Source organism: Convolutriloba macropyga, chromosome 8, assembly GCF_964194025.1.
Source record: "Convolutriloba macropyga chromosome 8, txConMacr16.3, whole genome shotgun sequence".
Lineage (NCBI taxonomy): Eukaryota > Metazoa > Xenacoelomorpha > Acoela > Convolutidae > Convolutriloba > Convolutriloba macropyga.
In genome coordinates, this window is record NC_134475.1 from 29,110,725 (window position 1) to 29,130,411 (window position 19,687).

Genomic DNA, 19,687 nt, shown 5'->3' on the forward strand with positions numbered 1-19,687 from the left:
TCAATATGGAGTATATTAATTTAAGTTACTGCAAACAAAAACTCTAACCAAGTTGGAAGAGCAACAAAATGATAATTCAGAAAACATTTTGACAAAAATCCATATACTCCGATGATAATAACTCCATTACAGAAAAAGTTGCTAAAGAGCACTAATAGACTGAAAAACAAAACCAAATAATACAGAAATTGAAAATAGGGTAGCATTACTTTTAAATGGATGTCGGTTTTCATCGTCAAAAAGGTGCAAAAACCGGCGCTAAAAACTATAGCACGAGTTTTCGGATTTGTATGTATGTGACAATGAACCACTTCTAAGTTTATTCTGGTAGCTTTTTTTAATCTTAAAGAAAAAGAGCCAGGTCTTGTTACTCAGGTGATGCGGACATGGATTCAAATTTTTCCATTTTGTTCTAGTTAAAAATGAATCTTGACTGCATTTTCAACCTTTTGAACATAGCCGGCAGATTAACGGAAAAAAGCCGCCGTTGACGCGCTTGATTCGTATCGGGACAAACAGAAAAAGAAGAGATAAATTGACAAATTTTTTTTTTTCAGTGTCAAAAAGTGTTCTAATTCGGAATGCAGATTCGGTTGAATTCTAAACTTATACTTAATTCAGCTTCTAACCTGAAAGCTAATAAGCTGAATACCAATGTCAGCTAGCAAACACTAATGAAATTTGATAACATTATTGACCTCAATGACTTAATGACCGGGTTTTATCGGGCTATCCCGTCTGTTTTAATTTCGCTCGTTTGACCCTGCCTGCATTCAGTCTTGCGTAATTCATTGAGTGAATGGATTTAAAAAGCATTCAGTTGAAACAGTGAGTGAAGTAAGTCAGAAGTCAAACGTGAAAGTCGTGACTTATGTAAAACGTAATCAACAACGATTTAGGTAGTGTGAATTAAAAAATACATAGCATGACAAGTCCTGACGTACAATTCACAGCATTTTCATTGAATAAACAATAAACTGGACCTAGAACGGACCATGAGAGAATTGGGAAACCATTCCTAAATAATTCAGATAAAAAACAGAAAATCAATGTCAAAATGCAGCATGTGCAAAAAACCACCAGAGATTTGAAAATTTTGTTTCAAACAAATAACTCGGCCTAGAATGAACTATGAATTTATTAGAAAAACCATTCAGAAAAAAAATCCGATCTAAAAGATTGAAATAACAAAAAAATCAAAGTGAAATTGCGGCATGTGAACGAAAAAACCACTACCGAGAAAGCAAATTTTTGTTCAATCAACGTTTTCTCACTCTACTTTAAAATCAGAGCAAAACATTTCACTCACCAACAGCACTCACGTTTTCGCTCCACTTCCTGTTTCGGCATGACCAAAATCACTACTCCAATGAAAATGTGTGAACAGATCTTAAAGAAAACATAGCAGGACAAGTCCTGACGTACAATTCAAAAAAATTTCATTAACTTAACAAAAAAGCTAGACCTAGAACGGACTATGAGTGAATTCGGAAAACCATTTCGAAATAAAATCAGATGAGAAAAAAAACAAAACAGAAAAACAGAAAATCAATGTCAAAATGCCGCTAGCGAAACAAAAAAAACACTAGCAAGAAATGTAAATTTGATTCTAACAAAAAACTAGGCTCAGAATGAACTACGAATGGATATTGAAAACTGTTTAGAAAATCCGATCCAAAAAATTGAAAAAACAGTAAGAACAAAAGTGAAATTGCCGCATGTGAACAGAAAACCACTAGCGAGAAAGCGCATTTTCGTACAAATACCGTTTTGTCTCTACTTCAAAAATAGAGCGAAAAATTTACGCCGCAAAACCACTGGCTTTTTCGGTCCATTTCCTTTTTTGGCGTGACCAAAATCACTACTCTAATTTGACTTCAAAAATCATGAAAATGTGTGAACAGATCTTAAAAAAAGGACAGCGCCCCAACACAATTCAAATTTTTTGAATTGTAATCAAATTCTTTGAATTTTAAAAAGGAGAGCGCCTAAATAATAACCGTCTGAGAGGCTGACGGCGGCTATTAAAAACCTCATTATTACTCATTATTATTATTTATTGTCTTTTTTTAAATTTCTTGCATATACTTTATTTTGAAGAACTTGCCGTTTCTAAGAACAATGCACCCTATGTTCTAATTTATAGCGAATTAGTAATGAACCAAAAATGCAAATTCGAAAATCACAAAAACACTCACAAATGTTAAAACCTTCATATAGTTTTCTGATTAAGGCAAGATTTTTTTATCTGTTTAAAATACTGCAATTCTGTCATAATCATCATAATTTTTAACACAGACTTGAGTATTTAAATTATCACGCAATATTTGCAAAAATAACTTCCTACAGATAATCAATTTTCAACAAAACGGCTTTCGCGTGACTTTGGTCAAAACCTGACAATCCAGAAATTTAATTCTAAATTTTTTTAACTTCAACAAAATGCCTCCCAAGTTTTGATACTCACTAATTAAAGTTTTGGCTACTATTTTCACGCAACAGATAACTTCACAAATTAAGCTCAAATTTCCACACATTACATTAAAAACAAAATCTTAAATAACAAACAACAAACTAAATAAAACCAATGCCCAGAACGCTGTTGTGTTATAACTGCATTCAAGATTCTTTCAAAAGGCCTGACAAGAATGTATGAACAATTCTGACAACAACACAAATATCATGACTTTGGAACGCTGTCTTTCTTCGCTGGAGATTTTCGATTACTAATGAAAGGAACTTAGCTCGATTTTCACTAATTTCTTGATTTGAAATAGGTGAAGCTTGCATTTTGACAAAATTCTTAGTTGATTTATCCCAATATAATACCACATCCAGCAACTTTCCATAATTCAGTTCGACTCGATTCGCGAATATTCGACACGACAAAAATGACTTGCCGAATTTCTGTCGAGGCAGTGTACGCCCTAGCTCAACTGACTTGACTGCGTTTTCTAATTCCCCACGAGCTTCTTCTAATCGCTTTCGAACATTTCTTGCATCTTCTATCTGTTCAGAAGCTCTCGGGTTCAACTGACGAAACAGCGTTTCCAATTCGCTGGAGCCTGTATTGATGACATCGCTCACACACGTTGGTTCAACAATTATCTGCAACCGTTGCATCACCTTATCAGTGTCGAACGACCAAACTCTGTCAAATTTTGAGTGTAAATTATCAACGCGCATAGCAAATTTGTGCATTCGCTCTGAGTTTGACTTCAAAGAGGAAACTTCAGCAGTGATACTTGTGTGAACGTTTGTTTGTGCCAAGGTCATATTTGTTTGCTCCTCAAAATCAATTATATTTTTCAATCTTGGTTCCGTCTCAATAGGTTCCAAATTTGGAGGTTTCACAGCAGCGCATTCAATCACCTGCCGACGCATTTGCTTAGAATTAGAATCTGATCTCTGGTTTTGGAGTCTTTTCAGTTTCCGTTCTACAATATCCTTCGATGCGCTGTCTCTCAAACGATCAATGGGTGACTTGTTTTTAGGACCCCCGAATTTTGGACGCAGTAACTGAGCTCCGTTCAAATTAAGCTGGTTCAACGCAGGCATTTTCACATCGGCTAAGTCCGCGCTAGAGTTGGACGACTGGCTATACTTCATATTCACATTTTGGAACTGTTTGTGGCCTGTAATGCTTTTGCCTAGTAATGACTGCTCTTTGGATTTTTTAGTTTCAGGAGTTTTTAAAACTGGTATATCCGGTTCCTGTTCAAAGAGAGCTGTCAAATTTCCTGCGACTTCAACCGTTGTCAACTCTTTCTTCTCTTTTTCAATGGGACTACTTTGAGAGCCTATCTCGCTTGAGCTGAGGACTTTCGGACTCATTGACTCGTCATCAGAGAAAACTAAACTCATCGCCACGTTCCGTCCACATTGGGATCCCAAATCATCTTCATCAACCGAATTGGCAAGAAAAAAATTAGTATTCTCCTTATCACGTTGTGGATCATCATACAATTTACTTCTGAGCTGCAAGTCTGCGACATTTTGAGACAAAACATCTCCGTCACTCGCAATCTTGAAAATTGAATTCTCCAAATCGACATCCTGTGCCAAAAAAGATGGCTCATCATTAGCAGCTGTACCTTTGTTGAAAGCTAAGTTGTTATCAGAACATAAAAGTAAATCGATACTTGCTTTCGTACTATTTGAAAAATCTCCGCTTCTCACATTCGACAAATTTGTTTGATCTCTGTAATCGTACCTCGAACTGTTGAGATCGGGGAGACCATTGCTAATATTTGAAAAGTTGAGCTCTGATATTTGAGTTGTGTTCTGCTGCGTGAAGCCAGAAACTGCATTGCGTACGGAATTTAGAGTTATATTACTGATGCCGCCTTTCAGGCTGTCTAGAGAAAGTTTGGGTTGTAGAGGGACGATTGAATAGTCGGAAGAGGGTATTGGCTGTGAAAGAGGTGCACTTGGAAGTCCAATGGAGGTTTGGTTTAAAAGCTCTGAGTTGTTCACGGGTACCTTTGTGGAGGTAAAAGGCGACGCTCTGAAATGTATAATTGAAATATTTCAGGACATACAACTAAAAGATTCAATTCGATAAGAGCACTGAAGGTTGTAATTTAAATTCCAATCAAGTATTTGAAAGATCAATGCAGAATACAAAAGGGAACCGAATGAGACAAATGAGAAGTAGGAACAGAGGAGGGAGGTTTATCCCAATTACCTTCTAAATCGTACTCCCCATCTTGCCAACATTGTCCTGTGAATTAAAAGCAAGCCTAGTTAAGTTGGGCTGATTCGATCAACTCCAAATATCTAGATTTAGGGTACAGCCCAGTCACTAACAAATCTGCTTGCATTTGCTTACAGAACCTTAATGACTACTATAATGCCATCTTATGATGCAAAATATTATCCAAAACGTTTTGGAGAAAGAAAGAGGTCTCAGTAACTTTGATAATAAAACAACAAACAGCCACTAATGTAGGACGAATTGCTCTCGAATAACTGACGGGGCTCAATTTTATGGTCCGTTGCTTCAACTTAACGAGGGGAAGGGGTAGTAGCAGCTAGAGTGAGGCAATATGTTTAGTAAGCGAATTCAAATAATGTTATCAGAAATTATACACGCAATTAGGTATACTTAAAATGCAAAACAATCAGACCCATTTTGGTGCTCTTTTCATTTGACTTTTAGAAATAAAGTGTCGCCAATAGAGGTCAGCTGCCTGTAACTGTCTGGATGAGCGAGGAGCAACCACAATTTAGGTCACGCAAAAATCCGGAATTCAAGCGTGATACACCATTCTATAGAAAACTTTAGAATCCGAAAGTCATCCACTGAGCGCATGGATGAAAAAACAACTTTCCTCGCTCAGGAAAAAAAATATGGTTCAACACTGACATTTTACTCAAACTTCCTTTCAGGCAAGAAGGCTGTCTGAACTGCAAATAGTTCTTCCGGTTAAAAGAAACATCCAGAAGAAGTCCATCACCTATTCGAAGCTTCATACCTACCTAAAAGAATCCAACCACCAGTCCCGTGGGACAAAATAGAAATAAGCTGAGCACTAAACTCATTATTCATTTCACATTTGAATTTAGAAAAGGCTCGAGTCAAAACTGAAATTGCGAAAACCATTCTTTTGCAGAAAACATCATTTCTCTGCTTCGCAAGTTTGCTAAACTTATTGGATGAAAAACGTGAAAAAACGCTCAACACGGACATAATTAAGGCAAGATAATGTGAAAAATACTTATTCAGCAGCCATTCAGCGAAAATTCAGACAAAACTACTAAATCTACTTAAAACAACCCATTAATGGCACCTTAAAAATTTTTAACTTATAGCTCTCTTGTATTCAAAGGAATTTTGACATAAGGGATTCGACCTCTCGCAAAATATAAATTTATTTATTAGGACAAAGATAAAGAAAAAGACTAAAACTCCCAGCGAAAATTTCATACCAAATCCTAGACCTATGAAAAACTTACAGCCCATATAAAACTTCAGAAAACAACTATCAGTTATTGGTAGCAATCTCATTTTCTTAGTCTCACACTATATTCAATCATATCAACAGCAAAAAACTTTGAACGGAAAAGTTGAAATCTTGAGAAACACTTAGATAGATTTGAGCTCACTTAAAGAGATCTGAGAAAGCTCACTTAGATTTGAGAACCACTTAAAGAGATCATATTTGCCAGAAAGATAAAGTTGCTATGAACTAAAATATGGAGGTATTGGACACCTTGGAAAGTGAGTCTAAACATGTTAAAAACAACACAACAAAAAGAAAAATTGAATTACATAGCTGGCAGATTGCCAAAAAATAGCCGCAATAGATTCGTAGATCGGCAGTCTAAAAAAACAGTAAAAAAGACAGACAAAAAATTCGTCTTTTCATTGAAGGCTGATCTGTTATATTTTGATTAAAAATCTGTACAAGTTATTGCTGCCTCTATTAGCTGATCTCAAATAACCTTCATTTAGAGTGACACACACCCATTTGACCTCATCTCTTTGAACTAAAGTAAATAAAAGTCAATTTCAAAGCGAGGAAGTCATTTTTGAGAGTGAGGTAAGTCAAGTGTGACCAAAAATTTAATCACGCGCATGAACAAAAAAAACTCGTTCCAATAAGAGCGAAAAATGATGTCACACATGCAATTCAGTTAAATTGCATGAACGAATGAACAAAAAGTGGCTGTGACGTCATATGGTTGTAACAAAAATCATAACGACGAAATAAAAAAACATAGCAGGACAAGTCCTGACGTACAATTCAAAGAATTTTCATTGACTGAACAAAAAACTAGACCTAGAACGGACTATGAATGGATTGGGAAAACCATTTAGAAAAAAATTCTATCCAAAAAATTGAAAAAACAGTAAAAATCAAAGTGAAATTGCCGCATGTGAACAAAAAACCACTAGCGAGAAAGCGAATTTTTGTTCAAACACCGTTTTCTCACTCCACTTTAAATTTAGAGCGAAAAAATTTCACGCCGCAAAACCACTCGCTTTTTCGCTCCATTTCCTGTTTCGGCGTGACCAAAATCACTACTCCAATTTGACTTCAAAAATCATGAAAATGTGTGAACAGATCTTGAAGACAGCGCCCCAATACAATTCAAATTCTTTGAATTGTAAAAAACCAAGAGAAGGCCAATAATAGCCCCAGCTATCGCTGTGCTGCTATTAAACAAAAAAATAGTTCTTTTTGTTAGCCCTGTCAGTGAACCAAATTAATTGAGCCATCTTCCTTTCAAATTAAATAATTTCAAACCAAATTTACACACTCAAAACAAAACCTTTTCTCAAATCTGTCAAATTATTGAAAAAATTGCCATTCTGAAATCAATTTTTCGTTGAATTTCAAGCTCTAAACGGCAACAAATGATTGAATTCTCAATAACACAAAATCTATATTTGTGATAGCTCATGACAATGATTATTCTAATAACACAAAAGCGGGGCGAATTGAAGAGAACTTGTTGGACAAATCCGGAAATGAAAAACTCGAAGAACAAAATTTTCAAAGAAGAGTCTAAATTAACTTAAAAATTTGAAAAATCTGGCCCATTTTGTCCTCGCAACCCATTATTGTGCTCCAAAACAACTTGTCGTTCTCTTCAAAAAAATAGGCCATGGCCATTTTGCACTTCTAGTTTTGAGGTCAGAACTGCGTCTCACGTTAGAAACATAGCCGGAAGAATTCCCGAAGCGTCGGAACCTCTGAGAAACCAAACATCATCATAAAAGTAGGAGAAAACCCAAGGAAATTGAGCACTACCATTATTAATAATTTACTTGAGCGAATAAGAAAGGACCAAGAAAACAGGGGAACCAATTATTATAGAGGGAAAAGTTCTCTGGCGACATCACTAGTTTGTTTTGGCTACAAAAACTAGTTTTTGGCTACAAAAATTACCTCGCTAAAGCTTAAAAAACTGTCGTATTTGAAAAACATAACGATAGGAAAAAAGGGAATAAGATAGGAAATAAGACAAAAAGGAAAACATCATTAAAGAATACTCCCATAAAATGAAACAGACAATTCACCCAAAAATTACGAAACCAGAAAACATTGAATTACTGAAAACGTACTATTTGGTAATGTTGCAGTATAGCCCAAAAAACGGCCCCAAGTAAATAAATCACCGCGAATTCACATTACTACCCCTAAAGACAAGTTAGGCTCATAAGATCAACCTCTTAAAACTTAGGTTAGTCATGAAAAAGGACAAAGGAATACTGAAAATATAAGCAGAAATCAACTGACAACAAACGCTAGCCCCAAAAAACTTACAAAAAAAGTTATTATTTCGTAATAATTTTTCGAGCAGATTCTTAGAACTGCCCTATATTAAATCAAATCAACAAAAATGAAAGAAAAAAATTAGAAAAGAACTGACAACCGCAGATTAAAAAGCTAAACGCTGTGATTCAGAACTATTATAGATACTGAAGATAAACAGAACGGTGCCAAAAACAAGTATGAAGAGGTTACGGTAATTATCACCTCTTAGCCTTGGCAAATCACCAAATCATCTAGCCATCTTTTAGTAAGATCAAAAAACCGAAAAAATCACAGATTCAAACAATTATAATCGTTTGCCACAAAAAAATTTCGTATACTGAATCAACTTTTCATTGGAACTCAAAGACAGATTGCGGGGAAAAACCGTGATTGATTCTCATAACTCCCTATGGAATTGAAAGTACGATATTGATTGTACAAAAACTTTAAAATGCGAGGTATTTTGGGTAGATTTAGTTGGATGGGTAGATTGAGTTTAGAAACACTACTGTTCTCAATGAGAGAATACAGGATTGGCATCAGTAACAAACAACATCAGATTGAGCATTTAAGACTAATTCGAACAGAGTTAAAACACAGGGCATCTCAAACTGGGATCTATCCAGCATCTACTTAATTTTTTTGTTCATTTCACATAACTCTCCTGAAAACTGCTGCTTAAAAGCACTTTAAGAAGAATAAGAGAAGAGTAAAACTAGCCGAAAGAAGTCAAAAGGAGCTCACATAAAGTCAAAAAATCGACAAAATGAGAAGGCAAAAAAAATTTGTTCGGCGAGTTTTAAAATATAGGAGCGCTATAGCCAGCTGAAATGAAAAAAAATTAACTACAACGTAAGCCGACTAGCGTTAAACAACTTGCTCTCGAAGAGCATGCAGGGCACTTTAATTCAGGGGCTGCAGCCTAGAATTTTTCTTTATGTGAGGAAACACAGACGGCTAGGGAAACCCTCGAACCAGGAAACCCTCGAACACAGACTGCTAGAGAAGTCCACGAAAGAAGTCTACGCTACAATCGTTTTTATCAACAAACTTCGGAGTGATAGCAAATGAAATCACCAAAATGAAGAAGAAAAACGCAAAAAAGTCAACTGAAAAGTCAAAATGTTCTAGAAGAGCAAAAACGTCCGCCAAGCAAAACTTTTTCATAGAAAAGATAGCCCGAAGAATTCTGGAAGCGACTCGAAGTGTGTCTACTATCGTGTGTGGGAAAGCAATTAAGCATTTCCTCATCAAAGTTAACAAAAAAACGTTTAAAATATTAGTCCCCGTCGTATCGAAAAACTTCATTGAGCATTCACATCGAAACAAGCAAAATAAAAACAGTTTCATTGTCATACAGAAACGATATAAGCATTTTGACAGAAAAATTTTGACAGAAAACTTACTGTAAAATTTTGAAATTACAAAACTTTGTAATCTTCGAAACCTCTTGTAAAACCTGACCGGCTTGAAAATTGTTCTAAAATATATAAAATAGAAAACTATCAATTAGGACTGAAGAAAACACGAAATTATTTCTTAAAAAATATTGCTAAATTTAAATTAGCATGAAAAAGGAAAGCAAAATACTTAAATACAAAAAAACGTTTGTTACCAATACCTAACTACACAGAAAATAAAAATTACTATGCAAAATAGTAAACTTAGCAAAATCTCCGGGCTACATTATACTAAATGAAAACAATCGCAAACCGAGAAAACTGAAAATCTAAGTAAAAGGCTAAAATACTTAATTTTTTTATCAACTAAAAAAGGTAAAGCAAAAAAACTTTAGGTCTTTGTAGGAAGCTACCAATATACATGCTAGACCGTGGATAGTGCGGACACAATGTAAAAAACAGTGACAATAGTACTAGTTCGTAATTTCTGAATATTAAAAATAAAACTAAAAGCAAACAGAAAAACGAGGATATTTTTGAGCATGCAAGTCTTGAATATTACATAGCTATCCTCCATAATAGAAATCAAATAGCCATCATCTAAATTTTAAAACAGTAAAACCAGCTTTAATGTAAACATAAACCGACAAATGTCGGAAGAATTGCTCTTGAAAAACAAGCGAGGCAATTTAATTCATCAGGGGCTCTAGCCTAGATCAATTTTTCTATATGAGTGCAAAAAACTTTGAACCCACCGTGATTCGAACCACTGACCTCTCGATACATGCCCACCCTCACTAACCACTGCGCTACAAGTCAGTTAATTCTACTACACCGCAACCAATTTTATATTAGCAACTTCGGAGCACTAGAGATCACTCAAAAATGATGAACGAAAGCGTGAAAAAGTCACTTGAGAAGTCAAAGAATGTTCTAGAAGAAAAGCGCAAAATTGTCAAGCGAAAGATTTGCATTAAAAAAAGACACACACGTTTACAATAATTGCTATGAACTGCGTTCAAGAGCAATTAAAAAACATGCAAAAAATTCATTGTTGAAATTCATTCCGCAGAAGCCTCTTATTAAGGACCTTTACTGCACATAGTTCCTTTGACCTTAAACAAACTCAAATTAAACTTAAGTTTTAAAGGGCAAAAGTCATTTTATTGAGTGAGATAAGTCACGTATGATCAAAATCTAATCACGCCAATAACCTAAAAACTTTTTCTAAAGCGAGTGATAAATGACGTCACGCGCGCAAATGTCGTTAATGAAAGCAAGAAGTCATTCAGAAAATTTGACTTTTTCAGCTTTGCTCTGTGAACAAATGTAAAACGAAAAAAAGGCGTCAGATGACAAAACAAAAAAACCAAGAGCAACGCAATATAGCTTCGCTCAGCTTACAGCTTCGCAGCTATAAAAACAAACATAAACCGACAAATGTCGGAAGTATTGCTCTTGAACGACAGGCCAGGCAATTTAATTCAGGGGCTGTAGCCCAGATCATTTTTTCTTTATGGGTGCAAAAAACCTTTCCCGCGCGGGATTCGAACCACTGACCTCCCGATCCACAATCACACTCGCTAACAACTGTGCTACGAATCACTTACCTCTGCTATTCTGCAATCGATTTAATATTAGCAACACGCTTTACTTCAGAGCACTACAGATCACTCAAAAATGATGAAAGAAAGCGTGAAAAAGTCACTTGAGGAGTCAAAGAATGTTCTAGAAGAAAAGCGCAAAATTGTCAAGCGAAAGATTTGCATAAAAAAGACACACACGTTTACAACAATTGCTATGAACTGCGTTCAAGAGCAATTAAAAAACATGCAAAAAATAGCCGCAATAGCTTCGTAGATCTGCAGTCTCAAAAATATAGCTGAAGAAACAGACCAGAAAAACTTTTAAAAAATGCTGAGGTTGTTGCTTCTAATAACTGCCCTTAAATACCCTTAAATTAGAGTGGAACACACAATTGACTTTATCTCGTTGATTTAAAGTAAACAATAGCCAACCTCAGAATGCGGACCAAAAAAGGAAGTCGTTTTGGAGTGAGGTAAGTCACGTGTGACCAAAAATTAAATCACGCGAACAAAAAACACTCTCCACTACGAGTGAAAATGACGTCACGCAAGCTATTCAGTTGACATTGCATGATCAAATGAAGAAAAAAAACAGATTTGAAGTGGCTATTGTGACGTCATATGGTCGTTAAAAAATCCTGTTGACGAAATAATAAAATCCAAGAGAAGGCCAATAATAGACTCATCTATCGCTTTGCGGCTATTATTAAGTCTTATTTAAAATCTCTGACTGTGCACCGAAAGACTTTTTCTATTACTTAAAACGAAAGAAAAACAAAACTTAGAAAAATTGACCAAAACCCGCAATGCTTGAATTGTATAACGGAAATGGCCATACAAATTTTTCAGAAAAAGTTTACTCAATGATAAAAAATAAACATTAACATTAAAAGAGAAGACAGACATTAAAAGCCAAAATTAAATAAATTGAGAATAGAGGGCCCATTTTGAACTTGAAACGCATTATTAAGCTCTCAAAAGACTTTGGTGGTATTAACTTCAGAAAGTTGGATAATGATGCACCATCGATCAAAAATTATTCTGACTAAAAAAAACAAATTACAACCAAAACAATTGATCTAAATGGACGAAAAAGGGCTAAAAGCTGTTATCTATATGCGACATTCTCTCAAAAAAAAACTTTCAAAGTCGAAAAGCCATTCACTGAACGCGGCGCATGATCAAAAAATGAACTTTTTTGCCGAAACAACTATTCACAGTCAAAGTCATTCATTCAAACATACCCGGCAGATTGCCGGAAAATAGCCGCCATTGATTCCAATAAGCATGATTGGGATTGAAATAACAGAAGATATTGAAAAAAAAAGATTTTTGTACAAAAACATTTAAGTCCAATTTATTTTGATGGCATTTCGTAGTTGAACATACTTCTGTTTCTTAGAGAGAGGCTACAGGGGCTACTATCAATAACAATAAGCATTAGAGAGAGGTAACTAATATTTATAGGAACGACGTTCAAATAGTGGGTTTATCCCGTTTCTATTTCTGACTTCAATTTTTTATACTGACTCTGTTCATTTTGAATTGCTTTGCTGAGCAACTGATGTTTAAAATCACTTTTAGCAGAATGAGAGAAGAGAGAGACTAGCCTAGAGAAGTCAAAAAGATTTCACGCAAAATGTTGAAAAGGCGGCAAAATGAGGTAAAGCGAAACATTTTTTTATTCGACGAAGTAAAAAAAAAAACATAGCCGGAAGAATTCCGGAAGCGACTCGAAGCATCAAAACTTCACTAACAAAACCGTAAGTGCAGCGGAAGCCACTACTTTTTGTATTAAACCATTAACTCACTACTTCTACAGGTCTGCTCTAAAAATTGGTGAAACTTAAACCACTGTCACTAAGAGAAACAAAATGCAGCAAAAATTTATATCATTGAAAACGCTTGGTAACGTTAAAAAACCTAAATAAAAGTGGTCAAAGAAACCTTAAGTGGTCAAAGAAGTGATAGACTGAAAAAGCTGACACCGTTATCAATTGCCTTCAAATAATTCATGATTTTAATCTGAAAAGATCGCGAAAGCAAACGGCAGATAATAATCTTAGAAACTAAGTTAAATCTTTTCAAAACAGAAAGCTCAAATTTAAGAATCAGAAAACACCTATACTTACACTTCTAATCAAGGCAACTACAGCAAAAAACATCACACACTTGGTCCTTGTTGTACATATGCTAGACAACACGACTTCACCCTAATTCAAAAATTAAATTGATAATAGAAAAGACATAAGCAGCAGAAGAATATTCAAAGGCAAAAAATCTTTTAATTTAATACCAAGGCCGGAAGAAAGTTGCAGTAAATAGTCTTAAGTGGAAATTGCGGGAAAAGCATCCTATCAAACTCTCAGTACTGCCTTATGTTGAATGAAATCAAATACAAACCAAAGAAATGACGAAAATCTAAGAAAAAGCTGAATTCATTCATTTTTAACAGCTGAAAAAATCAATATACCGAAAATAAATGTAGGTGTCAGGACAAGGATAGAAAGATGCTAACTAGAATGTGAAGAATATGGTCACAATGTAAGGAACACCGTAACAAAAACACATTCTTGATTTTTGAAAGTTAAAAATCAATAAAAAATTCAAGAAAAGCGAATACATTTCATTGTTCGGCTTTCAAGACAAATAAAAGATAACTAATCATCCGATACAAAGATCTATTCTCCTGAAGAGAACAAAAAATAGGAAGAAGCAGAATTCATAAATATGAAAAATTGAAACATTTTGCAAAAAAAAATGGTCAAAAAACTTTTAAGACAGCATTTATGGAAAAGTTTTAACTTTTTTCAAAAACCTAACGCCAAAAAATTTTTGAATTTTTATTGAAACTAAATTAAAGTCCCTCATGTAGCACAAAAACACTATTTCTAGCGATTACAACCAAAATACAAACAAAAAACTGACGAAAATCGGAAAAAAACTACCAAAATCGGATTAGCGTATGTAAATTTTATAATACAAAATTACATCGAGGTAGAAAGAGGCGTTGAGGATATGAATTATCAAAGAGAAGTTGCCATATTAACTGATTTTTGACAAAAAGACGGTTAAAAGATCCAAAAATGAAGAAATTAATAGAAAAAAAGCCAATAATTAACTAAAAAATCAAGAAATATGTGCCAATTTTCAACTTGAAACGCATTTTCAGGCTCTGCAAAACACTGTGGAATCAATTTCCGAGGTTGACATTTCAATATAGTATCGAATAAACTTTATTTCTATAAGAAACCAAATTAAAAGCAAAAAAAATTGGGCCACAGTCCAAAAAACGGCTAAAAACGGGTATCTATATGTGCCATTCAGTCAAAAACTACTTTTCAAAGTCAAAAAGTCATTCACTTAACGAAGCACATGATCAAAAAACTTCTCTCGCTTAGCGAAAATCTGTTCACCGAGACAGCTTTTCTCACTTTCGCTTTTAGGTCAAAATGCCGCGTGAACAAATCTACTTCCTGTAAAAAAAAACATAGCCGGAAGAATTCCGGAAGCGACTCGAAGCACCAAAACTTTATTATTGAAAACGTTTGGTAACGTTAAAAAAGTCTGAAATATTTAGGATGGTCAAAAAACTGATAGCCTGACAAAGCTGACAGGGCCATCAATTGCCCTCAGATAATTAATGATTCTAATCTCAAAAAGATCGCGAAAGCAAACGGCAGATAAAAACTTTTCAAAAAAGACAGGAAAGTCAAAATTATTCAAAAAAGAGTGCTCAAACTTAGGAACCCGAGAACCACTACAATTAGATTTCTAATCACGGCAATTAAGACAAAAATAATACATGATTCTTCCTTGTTGTATATATGCTAGACAACAAGATTTCATACTAATTCAAAAATTAAATTAATCATAGAAAAACAAAAGCAACAGAATAATATTCAAAGGCAAACAATCGTCTAAAAACAATACTCAGCTCGGAATAAAATTGAAATGAATAGTAATAAGTCGAAATGTTGGAAAAGACTATCTAGCAAACTCCCAGTACTGCCTTATTTTGAATTAAATCAATTGCAAACCGAAGAAACCAAGATCTAAGAAAAAGCTGAATTCATTCAATTTTTTAACAACTGAAAAAATCAATATAACGAAAACAAAAGTAGGTGCCAGGACAAAACTAGAATGATACAAACTAGAATGTGAAGAATATGGACACAATGTTAGGAACACCGTAACAAAAAGACCAATTCTTGATTTTTGAAAGTTAATCAAATTTTTAAAAAATCAAGAAAAACGAGTACATTTCATTGATCAGCATTCGAGACATAGAAAAGACAACAAGACATTCGAGACAAAAATCCAGCTTGCTGAACAGAATAAAACAAGAAAAAGCAGAATTCAGACATACGAAACAATGAAACATTTTGCAAAAAAGTGGTCAAAAAATATTTAAGACTGCATTTATGAAAAAAATTTATCTGTTTTTTCAAAAACTTAACACCAAAAAATGATTGAATTTTTATTGAAACGAAATTAAAGTCCCTCATCTTCCCCAAAATACTATTTCTAGTAATTAAAAGCAAAATACAAACAAAAAACTGAAAAAAAATTGCAAAAAACTACGAAAATCGGATTAGCAAATGTACAATTTTATGAAACAAAATTACATCGAGGTAGACAGAGGCATTGAGTATATGAATTATCAAAGGGAAGTTGCCATATTAACTGATTTTTGACAAAAAACAGCTAAAAGATCCAAATATGAAGAAATTAATGGAAAAAAAAAGCCAAAAATTAACTAAAAAATCAAGAAATATGTGCCAATTTCGCATTTGAAACGCAATTTCAGGCTATGCAAAATACTGTGCTAACAATTTCCCGGGTTTGCATTTCAACATAGCATCGATTAAGAATTATTTCTACAAAAAACCAAATTACTAGCAAAAAAACTAGGCCACTTAGACGAAAAAACGGCTAAAAACGGTTATCTATATGTGCCATTCAGTCAAAAACTACTTATCAATGTCAAAAAGTCATTCACTAAACGCAGCGCATGATCAAAAAACTTCTCTCGCTCAGAAAAAATTAGTTCACACTGCAATTTTACTCGCTTTCGCTTTTAGGTCAAAACATCGTCTGAACGAATAGTACTTCCGGTAAAAAAAAAAAAACCTTAAGAAAACCAATACTCCTCTTCGAGTCGTAAAAAGACCGAGAGAAAACCAATACTCCTCTTCGAGTCGTAAAAAATAGGAGCGCTATAATAGCCGGCTGAGAAGATGAGGGCGGCTATTAATAACCAAAAGAGTCATCTCAGCCCAAATATGTCTCTATCGTCCTTCAAAGTTGATAGAATATAGAATACATCTATGAGCGAGAAGACCACTCAATCCCAAATTGCGGATTATCAAATGAAGAGCTGTCCAAGTTGTACCAAACTTGATGCTATTGTACACCAAAGTAACTGCTACAAATATGAAAATCGGAGCCAAACAACCCTCTTTCAATCATACCATTGCCAGTGGCTAACAAGCATTTCAGCTGGCATGATTGTATCGATAGTAAACACTACTTACGCAATCGAGGACGCCTCAGTGATGTCTGTCATTTGCCGATGCACACCTGTCGCAGTTCTGAAGTCCGCAAAGTCTTCGGAGTTCTCCTCGGCCGACTTGAACCTCGTGGGCAACTGGTAATCGTCAGTTGTTCCAACACTGTTCTCATTTTCACGTGGTTGCAACAACTGTTGACCAACTCTCGCAATTGGTCGCACATAGGTACTGTTATTAAAACTGACCCGCCGGCGTCTTTTACCCTCATTCATTGGACCGAAATACGTATCATCTTGCTCACAAAATGTGGTCTCATTTGAATTCACATTCGTAACTGTTGTGTTTGCTTTCAATATTGATCGTCTTCTTCCCATTGCGGTAGGACCAAAGGGACAAACATGTACAAACTAAACTCCGAACTGAAGAATATCAAACATATTCTGAAATATTACAGTCAAGAGACACGTCAATGATATAATTCATAATTTAATTCACCGATATTTAAATGAGTTGGATGCAAGTTATTCTATGTAATAATTTACAAAATAGGGATTGCGAAATAAGTTTTTATAATTGCCAACCTGCAGCCTGATCAATACTTGTATCACAGCCAACTAAAAAAAAGTTGAATAAGCGAAGCAAAATCTTTTTGAACGGCTTAACAAATATAGTTTAACAAATAAATTTTAAGATGCAACCGAATTTTTTCATGAAACAATTCGTCAAAAAAGAACTCAGATTACGAGGTACGAGAAGGCAGATTATCTTCAACGAATTACGAGAGCCTTGTTGTTTTACTTAGAATTGATTATAAGTAGAGTTGTGATTACAAATTGACAACTAAGTGAGCCAGTAATGATACCAAAAGTGTTTTCTCTCGTCAACTAATAACCAGACGCAGTCTTCATAATGGCCGGGTTATATTTTAAATTTGCCACTTCACTGTTAGTGAAACAGGTAGATATGTGGTCTCAGTAGCAACACACTCAAATTTTTTCTAGCCGCAGAAATTCCAAATTCTGCTTTAAATGTTTCAAATAATTCAAAAATTTCAAAAAACAAGCAATTATAAACATAAACCGACTAACGTCGGATGAATTACTCTCGAATGACAGGCGGGGCAATTTATTTAGAGGGGGTGCAGCTTAGAAAAGTTAAATGAGTGTAAAAAATCACTCCGGGAACCTCTGACCCCCAGATGGCAGTCTGATTACACTCAGCTATAATGTCTTTGATTTCCTATCGATCACAATCGCTTTTAGCAACAAACATGATTTCAGACCGAGACCAACTTATATCACTCAAAATGAACAAATTAAGTGTGGAAAAAGTCAAAGAATGTTCCAGAACAAAAACGCAAAACCAGTCAAGAGAAATTTTGTATAAAAACCATCACATTTACAATAAATGGCTTCAAACTTCAGTCGAGAGCAAATAAAAGCCAGGAACAAAAATTTTATTCGTCGAACCATAGTCTAGAGCAAAAAAAATTGTGAGTCACCGTATTGATATAGATAAGCTAAAACAATTTTAAAAAAGTGGTCACAAAATCACTACCATCATTTTCGAGTAAGACCTCACAGCTCATAGGTTGCCGAAGAAATTAATATCCACTTTTTCTTATTTCTCAAACAATTTCAATGATAATTTCCTACTACATGTTTTTCACCTATTACGAAAACAACCAACAAACGACAGTACTGACGAAATGCTCTCGAAGGACCTTTAGGAGCTGAATTCTGCAACAGCCTATCACTCGAAAGAGGGAGGTGAAGTGTGTCACTAGGGCGCTAAGTACACTAAGGCGCTTCAAGTCATTGTTATTACACACCGCAATTATGATTTAAAGGTGCAGTAGTAAACTTCCGCCACTTGTGTTCCGCTGCATAAACTTCTGGATGCAGATCAATCTAGATCACACAAACTCAAAAAATAAATAACATATTAATCAAAGTTCGTTCGAGAGCAGTTTTGATACCATGCGATACGCTGATAATCACACTTTCAGAAAAACGTAAAAATACCCGGCGAAAATAGCCAATATTGATTCCTATAACACCAATTGGGATCAAAGGAACTCAAAACGATGAAAAAATGATTGTTGTACAAAAACATTTTTAAAGTGCAAACGATTTTGATTGGATTTTGTAGTGATGAACACTCAAGTTCCTTAATGAGAGAATACAGTCTAAAATCAGTACCAAAAAGCATTAGAGATGTTAACCAAGACTTACCAGAACAAAGGTAGCAGGACAGATACAATTCAAAGAATTATCATTGACTAACAAAAAAACATTTCCTAGATTGGACTCTGAATCGATTGAGATAATCATTTAAAAAATGAAAAATCGAAAAACAGTAAAAGTCAAAGTCCAATTGCCGCATGTAAAAAAAAACCACAAGCGAGAAACCTTCTTTTTGTTCACACGCCATTTTCTCACATTAAGAAACTTTATGCCACAAAACCACTCGCTTTTTTGCTTCACTTCCTGTTTCAGCGTGACAAAAAATCACTTCAATTTGACTTCAAAATTGGCAAAATTATTTTGTTCAGAACCGACTAACGTCGGGCGAAATGCTCTCAAACGACCGGCTGGATTCGTCAGTAGCTAGGCAAAGTTCAGTGAGCCTAGCTTTAATTGAAGGGGCGTGAGTGAGCGCAGCGGGGGGGGGGGGGGTTGCACCGAGGGGCTGATGGGGGTGGCAACAGTGGGGGGGATTCAATCTCTAAGAACGTCCCTTCGCACCATAAGTATAAGTCTCCAACCAAAACAGATTCTGTGAATCGCATACTTGAAGACTAGTGAGCTGAAAGGCTCTAAGAGCACTTAATGCGCGCTGGGCGCTACCTGTTCATCCCGTTTTTGAGGACGAAAAGTCAAATGCGTCAGACGAAAAATTGGTCAAGCGAAAAATCGCAT

The 19,687-nt window shown here is 35.0% G+C and overlaps 1 protein-coding gene across 1 annotated transcript; it reads right to left on the reverse strand.

Annotated features, from left to right (window-relative positions):
* Nucleotides 1–2,400: 2,400 nt before the first annotated feature.
* On the reverse strand, nucleotides 2,401–17,202 carry LOC142344655 (uncharacterized). Its single transcript, XM_075396480.1, has 2 exons — nucleotides 16,791–17,202; nucleotides 2,401–4,507 (listed from the first exon to the last, which is right to left on the reverse strand). Exons 1-2 carry the CDS (start codon nucleotides 17,138–17,140, stop codon nucleotides 2,620–2,622), a joined length of 2,238 nt encoding a protein of 745 aa, XP_075252595.1. The 5' UTR covers nucleotides 17,141–17,202; the 3' UTR covers nucleotides 2,401–2,619.
* Between the last annotated feature and the right edge of the window lie 2,485 nt (nucleotides 17,203–19,687).

Bases quoted from the DNA above. Each gene is read 5' to 3' on its own strand.
- LOC142344655 (XM_075396480.1), bottom strand. From the start codon at position 17,140: ATGGGAAGAAGACGATCAATATTGAAAGCAAACACAACAGTTACGAAT. The intron at 4,508-16,790 runs GTAAGTAGTGTT...TATACATTTCAG, and splicing joins ACTGAGGCGTCCTCGATTGC to AGCGTCGCCTTTTACCTCCA.